Below are 17,719 nucleotides of genomic sequence, written 5' to 3'. Positions count from 1 at the left end.
AAACACGGATAAGTCGAAGTCGGCGGGACCAAATTAAGTATTCGACTTATCCGATGGCTCGACTAAGTCGTGTTTCTATACGATACTTTGTACATCGAAGATTGAAGCTGTTTTGTTTACCGGATAATTGTTTCATAGCATGGCGTCACATTAATGAATAAGTAATGCATAAATATATACATATTGTTATTTTATACACTAGCGATATATTTTATTTAGATAAACAGTACGAATATGAAACAAAAAATGTAATATGAAACATTCGTCATTGAATTGCAGCACATGTGTGGATACACATCCATTCTCGTACACAGAACTTAGTGAAATCGATACCTAAAGTAATACAGATATTGTACTCACATTTATATCCTGAAAAGAAACAAGTCCCGCCAACAATATTTTAAAATAAAATTCAATAAATTACGTACTCATTAATATCCTACATAGATATAACATCGATAGCACTTAGGTGGGTTACGAAAAGGTGAAGCCGTGGTAAAGTCACTGAAGCATAACTTTACACATACAGCACGGTAAGAGCGTAACCATGAAATAAGATAAACGGAACTGGCATTTTCGATATGTACAGGTATATCCAGTAAATGAATTTAAGATCAGTAGCCATGAACATAAATATTTAACAAAACACAGAAAATTTACTATTACTACTATAGTGTATTTTTTTAAAAGTTTGGTTGCATAATTTTGTTTAAATTCAAACTTTCATCTTTGTAAACGCAGGGATTCATATTCGATCGAAAACAACAATAGGGCTCAGTAACACAGATACGGCTGACCTATCAGACCCACTGATTCGAACAGAAGCCAGGAAAATTTTACCTGCGCAAAGTGACGCCTGAATGTTTGACACCGAAAGAAAAGAAGGGATGGATCACAAAATATATTTGACTCAAACGCAGTATTCGACTCAACAATGTTTGAATCATCTATGTTTAATCTATTAAGATAGAGATGAGACAAAAATCGGAACCGAACAAAACATTCGACTTATCCTATGTAATCGACACAATTGAGTTTTACTTTTATTGTTAAAACTGAAAGACGTGCAAGTTTGGAAGTAATAACAGTATTTATTATAGAAAATGTAAATCATTTGATTGACAATTTAGACTACGGAAAAACAATGCCGGAATTTAGTTTATGACAGAAATATCTCTATCGTCTACATACGTAAACGACCTATGACCTCTGTTAAAGACATTCTGATTTGTAAGAGTTACTTCCCTTCGTTTCATTCACTAAGATCGCTTCAATAATAAACATGTGATTGTGACTGTTTTTAAAGATATAACAAACACATAAATTATTCCGTCATATCATCTTTTGTGCAACATATTTCAGGAAATGAAAAATAAGGTGAAATTGTTGTTCTATCTGGGAACATTGATCGTATGTTTACTGTTTTACATAAACTATGTAATTACAGAGGTATTCTGTCATGAGGTACTGTGGGACCACTCGGTCGGCCATTCTATCGACCGACTTGTTTGCCCTATGGAGCGCTGCTGATTGTGATGGGTGTGGGGTATCATAAACACGTAAATGAGACTATACTTTTCTCGTTGTTGATGGCAGCTACGAAGAATTGTCCAAAGAATTTAATAGAACTGTTCCATATTGATACTTGTTTGAGGCCGCAGGTTTTTTTATTAGATAAAGTTTTTAAGAAGAAAACCGTTCGTCATGGTTTGGCCTGGTGGGTTACATTCCTCCTGTAAATGCCTAACCACACGATGACGGTTAGAAGCAAGCTGATAACCACGATCAACAAGGCCAGTACTGTCCAAAACTGGTCTGACGTCATCACAACTGTAACGAGAAGAACACCAAGGGAGATACAAATACGTTTTCAACATGCTGATGGCGTCATCACAAGTTTGCAAAATACGTGTGACGTCTTGGTGCTTGTATGTTTTCATATCAGAAAAAGGAAAACTTTTGGAAATATGATTTTTTTTCACTCGTGTCTTTCATGACTTGGATATTACAGATTATCAGAACTTACCAAATGCTCCGGTATTGCTCCCGTCATATTGTGTCTCTGAAATGATGTGAACATCTGCAGAACGCTTGTGTTTATGACCCGAATAAGAGCGCTGATCGTACCGGAAGTCTCGGCATTCTGGGAAGCCTTTCGGTGGCAGTGGGACATGAGCCAATGATTCGTTGATCGCCAAGGCCATCCCGTCCATGCTATGCAGCTCAATGTGGCAATGCAAGAACCACAGACCTGGGTTATCGGACCTGATTTGCACGACTACATACCCGCCAGATGGCACTATCACAGTGTCTTTCCGAGGAGGATTGATTAGGTTTAATCCGGGGACATTGTTACCATACCAGGAGGCGTTAGACCAGGTTGCGTTGTTGCAGAAACTAAAGGTACCATTTCCACGACAGTTAATATCTGGATTGTCAGACACAATCTGGCCATCAGTATCATAAACACCGAATCCCATCTTGAGGATTTCAAATGAGTGACCATGCATATGTATAGGATGAGCCCAGCCCCGCCCTAATCCCATATTGAGGAAGATAAGATTATATGTTTTATTGTAATCTAGATTCAATGTGTTAAAACAGTAGCATATTTTATCATCACCACAATCTTTGTCATTACATCGATGTTCGTCATCTACTTCACTCATCTGAGTTAAACCAGATACTTGAGGTACTTTAAACTTTCTGCCATTGACAGAAGCTGGGGTAAAGGAAGTTCCAGGAAAAGCGAAATTGAGAAATGTGTCACTAGCTGATTCTGCTGGTGTGATGGCATTCACACTAGTTGTTGGCGTCATGTTTTGTTTCCGACGAAGTTTATCGACATTGATACACGTTGAATTATACCAGGTTGGAAACTCTGTAAATGGACAGTTCAATGTTACACATTTAGTGGTCCGAGTGCAACTATGAGGGAAGGATGTTGGTTCTTCGTTCATTGCTCCCACGTAGTGTAATATGGCCTCTGCAGTATGGTTCAAATTGAGCTCCAGTGTCTTCGCCCGGATCCAGTAGTTTGACGGACTCTGGTATGCGCTTAATAGGAAATCATATCTTTCACCAGGATTGATGATGATGGACTGGACTGTCACTGGCTCAATGTCCATTCCATCCGAAGCGATGACAATTAACATGTGGTTGTCAATGGAAACCCGCCATGGATACAAAGCGCCTGTAGCTATCATTCGGAAACGATACATTGCCCCGTACGTAACATTAAAACTAGAAAGAGGCGCGCCGTTGTGGTTGCCCGTAAGATCGTCATAGTAACGCCCTCTGCCGTTGATTAACCCTGAATGTATGTGAAACATACTGAAGGAAGCACCCTCTAACGACTTTGTATTGGGAACCTTGGTTCCATTTTCATAATTTCCGTAGTACATTTTCATATATACCATGTCAGAATCGATGTCATGGTTCCAGTCTTGTATTGTGAGAATGTGTTCGTCAGTTTCTAGGGGAATCTTCTCCCTTATCACCAGAGCTCCATTGAGCCCCATTGATCTTTGTGCTCCAATATGAGAATGATACCAGTATGTTCCCGCCGGAGTGGCCCTGAACCGGTACGTAAATTGTTGGCCCGGCAGTACTGGGCATTGCGTTATAAAAGCCACTCCGTCCATCCAAGGCGTATCGTGTTGTGGCAGACCGTGCCAATGAATGGTCACGGCGTCACTGGCCAGTTTGTTGTGTACATGGACGGTGATCAACTGACCCTCGTAAACAATTAACGGTGGACCTGGAAGACTGTTGTTCACAACTGTTACTATGCGAGGTTCAAAGTAGCCGTCCCCGGTTATGATATTGTCCTTTGGAATGACGTCACGTGGAGTCGGATCATGGACATCATAGTGATAAAGTTGACCGTGTCTAGGGTAGAGCAAAATTTTATCGTCCATCATCGTGAGATGATTTTCAACGATGAACGTGAACTCGCACTCATCGTCATCACGATTACAGTCGCATTTTCCATCACGCATTATCATGAACACAAGAACTGCTTGCAGGCATATTCCCAACATATTCAAAAGTTTGTCTACAACCAGAACAGTATCTAAAGTTTAAATAAATCGCGTGCCAATGTAAAAACGCAAAGGGATGTGTCTCATGAAACAGCGATACAATAAGTCTAATACAAAAGAGTATGAGGTGTCTCATGTTAGAGGAGTCGCGGGTGTCTAATCATGACGAAAAACAGGAGTTGGGTGTTTTATTAGAAAGGTATGGGAAGTGTCTCATACAGAGGTCGAAATTCTCTTGTTACAAAGGAGTAGGATGTGTCTTCTGACTCAGGAGTAGAATGAGGCCTATTATAAAGGATTTGTCTGAATACACACGAGTAATGTATCTTATTACAAATGTCTAGGATGTGTCTTATGATTCAGAAGTTGGATTTGTCCTATTACAAAGAGTCGGATGTGTCTCCTGACTCAGGTAAATGAGCACTATTACAAAAGTCTGCGTGCGATAAAGATGTAGAATCAGGAGGACGTGTCGGTGGTACGATAGTAGAATGAATCCTTTTTAAAGAAGGATTAAAATGTGTCTCCTGTTTCGAAAGTAGTGTATGTCTTATTCCAAAAGAGTAAGATGCATCTCACATCACAAAAAGAAACCCACAACAATAGAATTTGTCTAATTACAAATGAGTAGGACGTGTCTCACAATAGAAAAGTATAATTTTATTACAAAGGTGTGATTTGTCTCGTGTTACAGGAGCAAAGCGTCATATTGCAAAGGATTAGAGTGTTCTGTGGAATAGGATTTGTGTCACGATATAAAAAGTGCTACTATCCTGTTAGAAAGGAACAGGCAGTGTCTTATGGTCAGACATGTGGTCAATTACATTGTAAAGTAATTGATTACATTACAATTACTTTCAATATTTATGATTACAATTACAATTAAATTACTCATATTTTTCAAATGTAATGATTAAATTACAATTACTTTTAGTATGTAATCATGATTACTTTTGATTACTTCTGATTACTTCATTTCACTGAAATTTTATGATAGGTTAAAAGCGAAATGGAAATCTAAGAAACAAAGCAGAATTTGTGGAATAACTGTTTACTTAAACTGAAATTTCAAATTTAAGTTTTAGATATATATTACATATACATGCTGCATTTTTCTGGTCATACACATTAATGATGTACATATTCTGATAGGGAAAGTTAAGTTCATCACAACAACAAAATCAAACTGTTCACTAATATAACATGACTAAGGAAGCAGGTTAAGTATTTATTTCAGTATTGCACTTAATATTCATAAGTTTTTCAAAAGTGTCGTCCTTTAGACGACACCTCTCTGGGCGGAATGTCTTTCCTGCGACGCTATGGTACAGGACAAGTGTATTTCATTACAAAGGAGCAGAATATATCACCTGATACAAAAGTACAGTGACTCTTTTTACATAGGAATAGGATGTGTCTCGTGATACAGAAGTAGAGTGAGTTGTTACAAAGGAGAAGGACGTGTCTGATGATACAGAAGTAGAGTGAGTTGTTACAAAGGAGAAGGATGTGTCTGATGATACAGAAGTAGAGTGAGTTGTTACAAAGGAGAAGGACGTGTCTGGCGATACAGTAGTAGAGTGAGTTGTTACAAAGGAATAGGACGTGTCTGATGATACAGAAGTAGAGTGAGTTGTTACAAAGGAGAAGGATGTGTCTGATGATACAGAAGTAGAGTGAGTTGTTACAAAGGAGAAGGACGTGTCTGGCGATACAGTAGTAGAGTGAGTTGTTACAAAGGAATAGGACGTGTCTGATGATACAGAAGTAGAGTGAGTTGTTACAAAGGAGAAGGACGTGTCTGGCGATACAGTAGTAGAGTGAGTTGTTACAAAGGAATAGGACGTGTCTGGCGATACAGTAGTAGAGTGAGTTGTTACAAAGGAATAGGACGTGTCTCATGATACAGTAGTAGAGTGTGTTGTTACAAAGGAGAAGGACGTGTCTGGCGATACAGTAGTAGAGTGAGTTGTTACAAAGGAATAGGACGTGTCTCGTGATACAGAACTAGAGTGAGTTGTTACAAAGGAGAAGGACGTGTCTGGCGATACAGTAGTAGAGTGAGTTGTTACAAAGGAATAGGACGTGTCTCGTGATACAGTAGTAGAGTGTGTTGTTACAAAGGAGAAGGACGTGTCTGATGATACAGAAGTAGAGTGTGTTGTTACAAAGGAGAAGGACGTGTCTGATGATACAGAAGTAGAGTGAGTTGTTACAAAGGAGAAGGACGTGTCTGATGATACAGAAGTAGTGTGTTGTTACAAAGGAGAAGGACGTGTCTGATGATACAGAAGTAGTGTGTTGTTACAAAGGAGAAGGACGTGTCTGGCGATACAGAAGTAGAGTGAGTTGTTACAAAGGAATAGGACGTGTCTCATGATACAGAAGTAGAGTGTGATGTTACAAAGGAGAAGGACGTGTCTGACGATACAGAAGTAGAGTGTGACGTTAAAAAGGAATAGGACGTGTCTGATGATACAGAACTAGAGTGAGTTGTTACAAAGGAATAGGACGTGTCTCGTGATACAGAAGTAGAGTGAGTTGTTACAAAGGAATAGGACGTGTCTGACGATACAGAAGTAGAGTGTGATGTTACAAAGGAGAAGGACGCGCCTGACGATACAGAAGTAGAGTGGGTCATTACAAAGGAATAGGACATGTCTCGTGATACAGAACTAGAGTGAGTTGTTACAAAGGAATAGGACGTGTCTGACGATACAGAAGTAGAGTGAGTTGTTACAAAGGAACAGGACGTGTCTGGCGATACAGAAGTAGAGCGGGTCATTACAAAGGAGTAGGACGTGTCTCATGATACAGAAGTTGAGTGAGTTGTTACAAAGGAATAGGGCGTGTCTCATGATACAGAAGTTGAGTGAGTTGTTACAAAGGAGAAGGACGTGTCTGGCGATACAGTAGTAGAGTGAGTTGTTACAAAGGAATAGGACGTGTCTCGTGATACAGTAGTAGAGTGAGTTGTTTCAAAGAGTAGGACGTGTCTGACGAAATATGAACGTATGAACTACTGACCATTATTGTTGATTTATATGAATAATTGAAATATTGTTAGATTGACACAGGAAATTCGAATGACACAATTTTGTAATAAATAAAATGATTAAATTCATACATTTTGCGATATTAATTCAATCAGTTGTCATAATCAAGAGTTGTTTCTGCAAATGTAGAAACATTTAACGTATAAACATTAAACAGATTACTTAAATACTGACTGTTAACTCTTACCTGTATATTTTGAAGTTCCTTATGGATCTAGCCTTGATTACGCCATAGGCTGTTTATATACACACGCGAATACACTACATATGACACACCTGAGAGAATTCCAGATGCATTTTTTCTCCAAGGGGCCGGGATTGGCAGTATGAATTTCATTGGTTGTTTCTTATCAGCAAGCTCAAGGTTTTGCGGACATTACAGACCTTTACAAAAATATTAGCCTTATTTCGTTATATCATATCATGAAATTTTATCGTTTAATGCTGTCATTCATAATAGTAATCATTACCTGTATACACATCTCGTAATATGTGCTCGTGATGAGATCAGTTATTCCTCATATGACAAAATTTGTGATATCACATTGAATTTAATTGTATATGTTTAAAGGAGTACCTTTTGTCATTTTCGTAGGTATAAGATTGTTTCACACACGATAGCTCGTGTACGCCATTACATGTGTGTGTCTAGCACGTGTACTCCATTCCAGGTGTAAGTGTGGCTAGCACGTGAACTCCGTTCTATGTGTAAGTGTGGCTAGCACATGAACTCCATTCCATGTGTGTGTCAAACATTCGTAGGATAAACAAGAAAACCATGCAGATATCGGGAACTGAATTTTAAGAAAATCATGTCCTTCATTTGACAACTTAGTAATAAAAACATACAAACTAAATGATTTGAAGAATTCTGGGGGTAGAATTTTCCATGCTTTTTATCCAAGTTACCTTCTTTAACAATACCAGTATAGTACTGTACACTGTTTTACGGCAAACAGATTAACACACCTTACTACTGTACCTATCCTAGTGTTTTAAAGTTGATCATACCGGTAAATACCCAAATTGATACAGATTAATTAAAGTGCTTCTGTCTGTTAAACCACCATCATTTCCCGCTTTATCTTTCGGTCTTACGATCTATCACTAAGCGTTTGGATTTGACCGGGTCATAGCCCACGAAAATATGTATTAGATGTTCTCATTGTGGATAATTAGGAATGGGAAATAATCAAAAGACAACGAGACTTGCCAATCATGGGTAAGAATAAGAGAGGGGTGTGACAAGACACAGAATTGCATATCTGGGAGAAAACGACGAGATATGTCCCATTGCTAGAATAGGATTTGAAGCAACAACACGAAATATCCAACCAACCTTATTTCAATTCTATGACATGTTAAACTGAACTGGGATTCCTTGGATAAAAAAACGAAATAAAAAGCAAATGTTTATTTGGCTAAAGAGGTGCGAATGCTTTAATAACAAACACTGAGGGTAATAATATTAAGCTAGAAATGTCGGTACGACATGGATGTCCCCACATACATCTAACATAATGACATGACAGGAAGGACGATAAACAGACATCAACTCCACTGAAAAAGACCGGCCGTGTTAGATGAAACTTCATAAAGATATATTTTGTGTTTCACACATGACGTAATAGAACTACACATGTATCTAACAATTGAACGATTTGTAATATTTCCCCTATAATGCTCTGCTTTATAGTTTTACACCACAAACTAGATAAGATAGAAGGCTTTCTTGTAATCAACAAAACAGCAGGTTAACCTTTCACCTTTTTACTTACATCCTTGTGAATTAATGTTTGAAGCACAAATATCGCATCAATATTAGAATAACCAGATCTGAAATCAACTTTGCTAATTGCTCATATAAGCTTAGTAGTACCTCTGTAGTTATTTGTATTTTTGATATCACATTTTTAGTAAATACAGATGTATTATAACCAGTAGACCACGCCTCCGGAAATATCCCGAAATGAAAACAAAAGTGCACTGTACAACCTTACAATCAATAAAAAGTTAATTAAGTATTTTATCCGCCCCAACAACTATTGTTTCAATTAAGATAATCTATCGCAGAAAACAGTCCTTGATCAGTGATCTCTACATCTAATTCCTCAAATACACAAGACATATTGTTTTCATTATATTCAAGATTAATTCTGTTCTGCTCGTTCACTGCGTTACTTCGAACAGCAAGATTTTTTTAAATGGTGGTAAAAAATATCAATTCTGTTAGATACCTTTGGTCGTAGTTTTCGAAAGAAGTTATAAAAATATTTCGGGAAATACTTTCTGAGATATGCAATCATGTCACCCTCGTATAGTTAATATTCTCTCTTAAATCAAATTCCTTACATTTAGTCTTGTTCTCTACAAGTGTCCTAAGATTATATGTACTTTTCGATACAGTAAATTTATCTTCAGCATTCCTATCTTTTTATATTTTTGTTTATATTGCAAATTGATCAAAGGTTCAAAAATTAATGATTTTTTTTTTCTTTTTAACCGTGTCGGGTTGATTAGCACTGTAATTAGAAATATCACACAGTGGTAAACGCTAGCACGTTAACAGAACCCATGCTCGTCAACACATTAGATATGTTTAGCAAGGGAGTTAAAGAGTACCTCATTTAAGGAATTTTTGTTTTGTGTAAAATTATGCCTCATTGCATTTATATTTTCATTTTACGTCGCAAATTTTCACACCTTACACGAAGCTGGTTTTCTGATTAGTCCCTTTCTCGACTTAGTTCTATTTTTGATATTAGAGGTGAAGGATCAGAGTCTAATTTCCCAAACTTAATCTGTGTTACGTTATAAAATTATTGTTCTCTACTGAAATATAATCAATCAGACTAATGCCATTAGAACTATGATATTTAACACTTCCATCTGGATCTCCAAGGCAGTGTCCATTCATATCATAAAACCTGTATTTTTAAAGAACGAAAATTATTTACTGCCCAACTGTTTTATCTATACTTGTGACGTCACAGTTCGAAATCAAAGGCTGGTCTCTTAACTCTCTTTACTGTTTGGCTATCGACGGACAGGTTTTAAATGATAAAACAACAGGGGTTTTTTTATAAGCACATTGTAGATTATAAAATCCGGCAGAGATAAGACGTGCACCTACTTCCGGGCCATCATGTGATTTTCTCAGGGTTAGCCTTGACAATGAACCGGATTTACAGATATATTACTTGACTCAAAACACTGTTCAAATTAAGTGACCAATTTCCAATGATACTAAACTTCCGATAGAAAATTTCATTAATAAACCTCAGGTCTTCTAATAGGCATGAACACCATTCGGATAATTCTACATGTTCAATAAAATAGATAACCTTTAATACATATGTTTCACTTGGTATATAGCTACATAGATATAATATTCATGTTACCAGTTTGACTTCATTCAAATCAGGACGAATTAGAAACACGGCCGAGTGGAGACTTATGTGTCAGCGTTTATCATTAAAACCATCTCTTCTCTTCTCTTCTCGCCATTGTTATCTAATCTTATCTACCTGAGCCCAAATCACTTGTAGGCTATAGTCAGTGTCAGCACTGACCTAACCTAACAAAAACAATCCGAATAAATCAAAATGTTTTGTCATAATATGTTTCACAGTGAAAATAAGTAAGCATTTCAGTGCTGTTGATTCAAGTATTTTTCTCATATCTTGGGTTGAAGACGGTAGAAAATGTAATGTAATATTTCAGTTGTATACAAGAAATGAATACAATCTATTTCTTTCAGTAGACATTATTTAAACTTCTCGCTTTTTTTCTTTGATGTTTGCCGTGTTTTTCAGTTTCTGTGTTTGCCGTGTTTTTTTTCTGTATGTTTCTGTGTTTGCCGTGATTTTTCTTTAGGTTTCTGTGTTTGCCGTGGTTTTTTTTTCAGTTGGTTTCTGTGTTTGCCGTGTTTTTTCTGTGTTTGCCGTGATTTTTCTTTAGGTTTCTGTGTTTGCGGTGTTTTTTTTCAGTTGGTTTCTGTGTTTGCCGTGATTTTTTTCAGTTGGTTTCTGTGTTTGCCGTGTTTTTTCTGTGTTTGCCGTGATTTTTCTTTAGGTTTCTGTATTTTTTTCTGTAGTTTTCTGTGTTTGCCGTGTTTTTTCTGTAGGTTTCTGTGTTTGCCGTGTTTGCCGTGTTTTTTTCTGTAGGTTTCTGTGTTTGCCGTGTTTTTTCTGTAGGTTTCTGTGTTTGCCGTGTTTTTCTGTAGGTTTCTGTGTTTGCCGTGTTTTTTTCTGTAGGTTTCTGTGTTTTTTCTGTAGGTTTGATGTTTGCCGTGATTTTTCTGGAGGTTTGATGTTTGCCGTGATTTTTCTTTAGGTGTCTGTGTTTTTTTCTGTATGTTTCTGTGTTCGCCGTTTTTTTCAGCAGGTTTCGGTGTTAGCTGTTTTTCAGCAAGTTTTGATTTAAACATATTTTATTGAACAGTTTAAACGGGATTAGGCACAAGTTTTCCAACTTATATCAAGCTCTTTCCCTATAGAGTTTGACAAAATACGTAATGACAGTACAAAACGACATGTTTAAATACAAAATTACACGGAGAGAGAGAGAGAGTCATTTATACAATTTATATTTTTTTTATTCTAACGTTCATCTCACCCCGTGCCATATCCAACTTTCTCCTGTCATCCGTGTCCTTCTTAGAATTCTCACTACTAATGGGCAAGAGTGAGGAAAGACATTTAACATTTTATTTTAGGGAGAGTGAGAGAGATGAAGTGAGAGAGAGAGAGAGAGAGAGAGAGAGAGAGAGAGAGAGAGAGAGAGAGAGAGAGAGAGAGAGAGAGAAATATTAAAATCTGTTAGAGTTCAATATATATTGCTGAGTGATTTGACATATTTTATTTTTACATTATCTTCATTAGAGAAATTATCATTACCATGTAGTAGTAACTGCAGGTCTAGAGGAATAAAATCATTTTTTTCTCGGTTAAGAATCATTCTCTAATCCGCATAATTATTACAAGTGGAGAAGTAGTGGTAAGTGTCCTCAAGAGGATGTCCGCATTGGCAGTGACGGTAATTTATAACATGTGGTCTGAAATGGTCATTGTTTAAAGTGCTAGATTGTTTCTTTGTCGAGCAAGCAGTATGTTAGCTTTCCGATCACCAATCAAATACTAAGTTGGAACTATAACAGGGGTTCGAATGGATTTTTTAAAAACCGAATAAGAAACACTTTGTCTAATTTCAAGGTCGAGTTGGTTCCAAAGTCGGATAGTAGAAGTTCATTAGATGTAGTCGTAAATTTGGCAAGGAATAGTTTTGTGCATCGCGGAGGTTATAATGTGAGTTTTCTGAGGTAATTATTTATACTGTAGAATAGCTGAAGTTTTCTTCTAGAACGTCGTTCTGATAGCAGTTCTAAACCACTTTCGGTTTAGAGAGATCCTCTGCTGCTATATGCTGGTAAACCTGTAATAATTCGAGATGATTCTAACTGAAGTTTTTTTCCAATTTGTCTGCGTCATCGAGAGAACATCCATCCCAAACTTCACAACAATATTCGAATAATGTTAATATGTATGCTTTATAGATTTTGATTGAAGTTCGTCTATTCAACATGTATTTAAGTTTACGGAGAATACTTACCTGCTTTGATGCATTATTACACGTATTTTCTAGGTGTCTATCCCATTTATAATTTTCATCTAAAATTACTCCTAGATGACCAATAAAATCAACACTCACATAATTAAACTGAATATCAATGACATGATCATGTTCAATGTTTGTAATAAATAAAACTTCCGTTTTTTATGGACTAAATTTAATGAGCCACTTTTATGCCCAGTTGTGAATTTTAGATAGATCGTTATTAATTTTAGTTTCAATGGTCAAAACGGAAGTTCCGGAACATAATAAGGAAGTATCGTCAGCAAACAGTTTAGAGTGATTTTCGAGGTTATCAGACCATGGGTAAGCTATAGATTCTGCGGTATTTTTTTAACATGAAATGACTAATTGTATCACTGCTTTCTGCTTTATTAGTATGTAATGATTTAAGAATGTCAGAAATGTCTAATTGAAAAGGTACGTCTGTTAAAGTAGCGTCCGTCCTTAGCTCTACTTCTGGTATGTTAATGTCAGTGTCGTCAATAGTAGAGATGGAAACAAAGTAATCATTTAGAATATTAGCTTTTCCTGCATTTGAAATTTCAAGATTACCATAATTGTTAATAGGGGGAGTTTTTAGAAGTCTGCGGACAATTTTCCAAAATTTTTTTGGGTTCGAATCAGAATAATGATCCAATATATCATTTATGTCCGCATAGAAGTTTTCTAAAACACGTTTCTTTAGATTATTTACATGTTTGCGTTGTTTCCGGAAATTAGTCAGATTGCCCGGAGAACGATTAGTTTTTAATTGATTAAGTAGTCTGTTTCCTTTCCTAATTTCCCGTCGTAAGTCTAAATTGAACCAGGACTGCTCATTTGGTCGAATTGTAACAATTGTAGTCGGGATGCATTCCTCGGCATGGGACAAGTATTTATCTGTAAATATTTCACCGTCCGGGGAATGCGTCGTCGAAAACAAATCTAACCAGTCAGTATCGTCGAGTCTGTTGTCAAAAAGTTCAAAATTAGCTTCACTAATTTCAGCAGGTTTCGGTGTTCGCCGAGTTTTTCAGTAGGTTTCAATGTTCCCCTTTTTTTCACTGGATTTCGGTGTTCTTCCTTTTAAAGTAGGCTTCAGTGTTCACCGTATTTTTAGTAGGTTACGGTGTTCGCGGTTTTTTCAGCATGTTTCGGTGTTCCTGTCTCAATCCAGTCGGCTTGTGTTCAAATTGTCATTCTAGTGTTGAAATAAAAGAAAATGCAATCCTTCCACTAGATTTTACAGTAACTAACTATGTATTCCAAGTGACTGGAGTTTCTCAACACGAATTTCGGCTGTAGATATATTTTTCGTGTAATTTAACGATGTTTTCCTTATGTTATACCCTGTGTTCACGCTTCCGCCATGAAACTTGCTTCCGTGTCAACATCATGGTCGCCACGTGTTATTTGCGCTCTGGTCGCTTGGTTTTACTCTCATTTTCATTCTCTCGATTAGAATTATACACTATTCTAATAGTGATCATTTGTGACTTCCAACCGTCTATGCTAAATTGATGACCACCAATTTCATAGCAGTTATTGTGCATTTTACTTTGAATATTTTTCAAGTGTGACCTGTAACTCTTCATCATGGACATTTGGCGAGCAAAATAATTGTAAAGGACTTCACGTCTGAGAAGACGTAATGAGAAAAACCAGCACATTGAAATGCAAGAAAAGCTTTTATTGAAGAATAGAAGAACATATACGAACATATTATAAGAAAAAGCTAATACTTCCAGGTTCTATAGAACATCTCTTCACATTGATATTAATATGTTGTTGTTAATATCGATCTTTCTTTGATCCGGTTTATTCAATAATAAGACAGAGGAAACATATAGAATTGGAGGGTATGTTTGGGTTCCGTTTGAGTTCCATTTGGATTCTCGTTTGATTTCGTTTGATCATTGAAATCATTGAGCCCATACACAAACAAGCGCATCGGCGTCGAAGAGGAGCTTTTCTGGACACTTCATTGCAACCGGGTCTCCATGCACGCACATATAGTATTTTGATGGATCGTCTTTCATTGGGACGAACACGGCATCGCCAGAGCAGAGATCAGGTTCGTCATCTATAGAATATAGAATAAAGAAATACGATAGTACATAGGCTTTCCTTGGAAAAATATAATTGAAGATCTTTTGAAACGGCTTGGTTGTGCAAGTCAAAAGGAAAAAGAATATCACCAAGGATGGATCATTTTGATTTCGTATAAAAGTATTATCCTCGTGACGTGTTTATTATTGTCGAGATTAAAGATAGTACATACTTAAACAAAATTCCAGTAAACATTGGTCATACCATACCGGATGCACATTTTTTCAAGACGTACAGTAAGTCTACTTTCCTATATATTTTTTAGTTTGATTTCTCTCAGTTCCTCCTAGGCTTCAATATGTTTAGGCCCTTAACCTCAATGAGTAATAGATACATGATACATCATCACTGGCTAGTACCATAAGGGCGAAAAGATACATGATACATCATCACTGGCGAGTACCATAAGGGCGAAAAGATACATGATACAACATCACTGGCGAGTACGATAAGGGCGAAAAGATACATGATACATCATAACTGGCGAGTACCATAAGGACGAAAAGATACATGAAACATCATCTCTGGCTAGTACGATCTGCTACTGATAACAGAATATGTAATATGTTACAATAACCCATCTTTGAAAACCCAAGAGTTAATGATTACCAACCAATATTCCAGATCTCCTTACAGTAACAGATATTTTAAAACTACTCAGAGGTCATTGATTGCGAATCAACACTCCCAATCCCGTTACAATAACCATAATTCGAAACCATGGGATCAAAATTACCAGTACCAGACGTCACGAAACATTTTATATCAATATTATTATATTAGTTCATAGTTTGTTCCTTACCCCCTAACAATAAGTTGTAACTTTCAAAGTTTACGTCAGTTATGACCGTTTTGCAATAATTGGCATTTTAAAATTCTTTTATTACTACTCAATGCTGTAATATTAACCTATAACTTTCAACGTTGGCGTCAGTGTAATTCCCTGGAGACCAGTACATCATTAAGAGCCCCTGACCCCCAGTACGATTACTTAGTACTGGAAAACTTTATAATAACTTGTCACTGAGGTAGGATCATCAGGACCATTACCTATCCAATCAAGGAAATTAAATTCAGTTCATAGTGACCTAGTGAACCTAACTTCTGATTACGTTCACTTGTGAAATAAATAAAGCACTCCAGCCTCCAGTGTTATAATCTTTGATTAGATAAATAATAGTGACATACTTGTGTACAACTTTGATTACAACAAACCAAGATAATCAATTAAGGAGATCCATTCAATAGTATGCCCACGTTTACTTTTTGTGTCCTCATGGTAATGGTGTGCAACAGGTCATTTTTGTCAGACTACATGAATAAATTGTATATATATTTTACACATTATGTTCACCTGTCAAAATCAGAAAAAATTTTTTTTCTTTTCATTGTACTTCATAATTTTAACAGTTGTTTTTTCCCTCATAGCGAGTTATTGGAAGAAAATAAAGTTCTGATTCATACTTTCAAGAACAGAAATTTCTTACATCATTCCTGTACAAAATATATTGAAGTGAATGTGAAAACTTATAAAGTGGGAAATCTTCTTCGACTGCAATCGGAAGAATATCTTTCTTTCTCTCAAAGCTTCCAATACATATGACCTAGTAAAAAAATCATAGTATAATCAGCTCGTTCTTTTCACAAAGCTAGTCAAGAGCTTCGTCGACTAAGATCCTTATACTTTAGCATTTACCTTCGTCTGGATCTCTTCCCTTGCATACAGATTCATCAGAATTGCAATGCATAGAAACAAAGTCCCAGTACGGTGTCTCAAGCGGGCATGCACCCTCATGTAAGCGGTTGTGATCGCACTTGTAGTATTTCTTACAATCCGTCTCATGTGGCAGTATCATGCCAGAATCACACACAGTATCTGAAAACGAAACCAGTTTTTCTAAAGTGCTGTTCTGTCGTGTTCGCTGAAATTCTTTTCTGTCGTGTTTGATGAAATTCATTTCTGTCGTGTTTGATGGATTTTTTTCTGTCTTTTGTCGTGTTTGTTGGAATTCTTTTCTGTCTTCTGTCGTGTTTGATGAAATTCATTTCTGTCGTGTTTGATGGATTTTTTTTTCTGTCTTCTGTCGTGTTTGTTGGAATTTTTTTCTGTCTTCTGTCGTGTTTGTTGGAATTCTTTTCTGTCTTCTGTCGTGTTTGGTGAAATTCTTTGTCATCTGTAGTGTTCGATGAAATTCTTTTCTGTCGTGTTTGATGAAATTCTTTTCTATCGTGTTCGATGGAAATTTTTTTCTGTCGTGTTTGTTGAAATTCATTCCTGTCGTGTTTGTTGGAATTCTTTTCTGTCTTCTGCCGTGTTTGGTGAAATTCTTTGTCATCTGTAGTGTTCGATGAAATTCATTTCTGTCGTGTTTGATGAAATTCTTTTCTGTCGTGTTTGATGAAATTCATTTCCGTCGTGTGTGATGAATTTTTTTTGTCGTGTTTGATAGTGCTAACAGTGGTGTATATTTGACGATATGTTAATGAAAAACCATATAAATGCGCTGTTTTGCGTTGTAAAAACGCCGCTTGGCCAAGCATATGGTGATATTAAATACATTGAACATATGAGCCCATTTTGTTAATAAATTGAATTTTTTAAGGAAGGTCTAAAATAATGTTTCCTAAAAGAATAAAATCGAAACATACACAAGCATTACCAAAACCGAAGGAATAAAAATTCCATCAAAAACGGATTATTATAATGTCGATGGTTAGAGATATGACTTACTTTCACAGCTATGGAGTGCATCCTTAGAACAATGTTTTTCTCCCTTGCTGTCCCAAGAAGTTCCTTCTGGGCAGTCATGCACGTGTGCCTTTCTGTTCTCACACTGAATAAAACTGTAGCACATCTGGAGATGGGCATGGTATCCGTTTACATCCGTAGCTTTTTCA

General features: G+C 36.6%; 1 protein-coding gene across 1 annotated transcript; it reads right to left on the bottom strand.

Moving 5' to 3' along the window:
• Positions 1-1,702: 1,702 nt before the first annotated feature.
• LOC132555065 (uncharacterized) lies at positions 1,703-3,923 on the bottom strand. Its single transcript, XM_060219405.1, has 2 exons — positions 2,027-3,923; positions 1,703-1,830 (listed from the first exon to the last, which is right to left on the bottom strand). The coding sequence occupies exons 1-2, from the start codon at positions 3,921-3,923 to the stop codon at positions 1,703-1,705; spliced, it is 2,025 nt and encodes a 674-aa protein (XP_060075388.1).
• Between the last annotated feature and the right edge of the window lie 13,796 nt (positions 3,924-17,719).

The sequence above is a fragment of the Ylistrum balloti genome, unplaced genomic scaffold (assembly GCF_031769215.1).
Source record: "Ylistrum balloti isolate Yb309-2 unplaced genomic scaffold, AGI_CSIRO_Ybal_v1 Utg370452, whole genome shotgun sequence".
NCBI classification, from domain to species: Eukaryota; Metazoa; Mollusca; class Bivalvia; order Pectinida; family Pectinidae; genus Ylistrum; species Ylistrum balloti.
The sequence above is the reverse complement of the archived record's forward strand: the minus strand, read 5'-3'. Positions and strand labels throughout refer to the sequence as shown.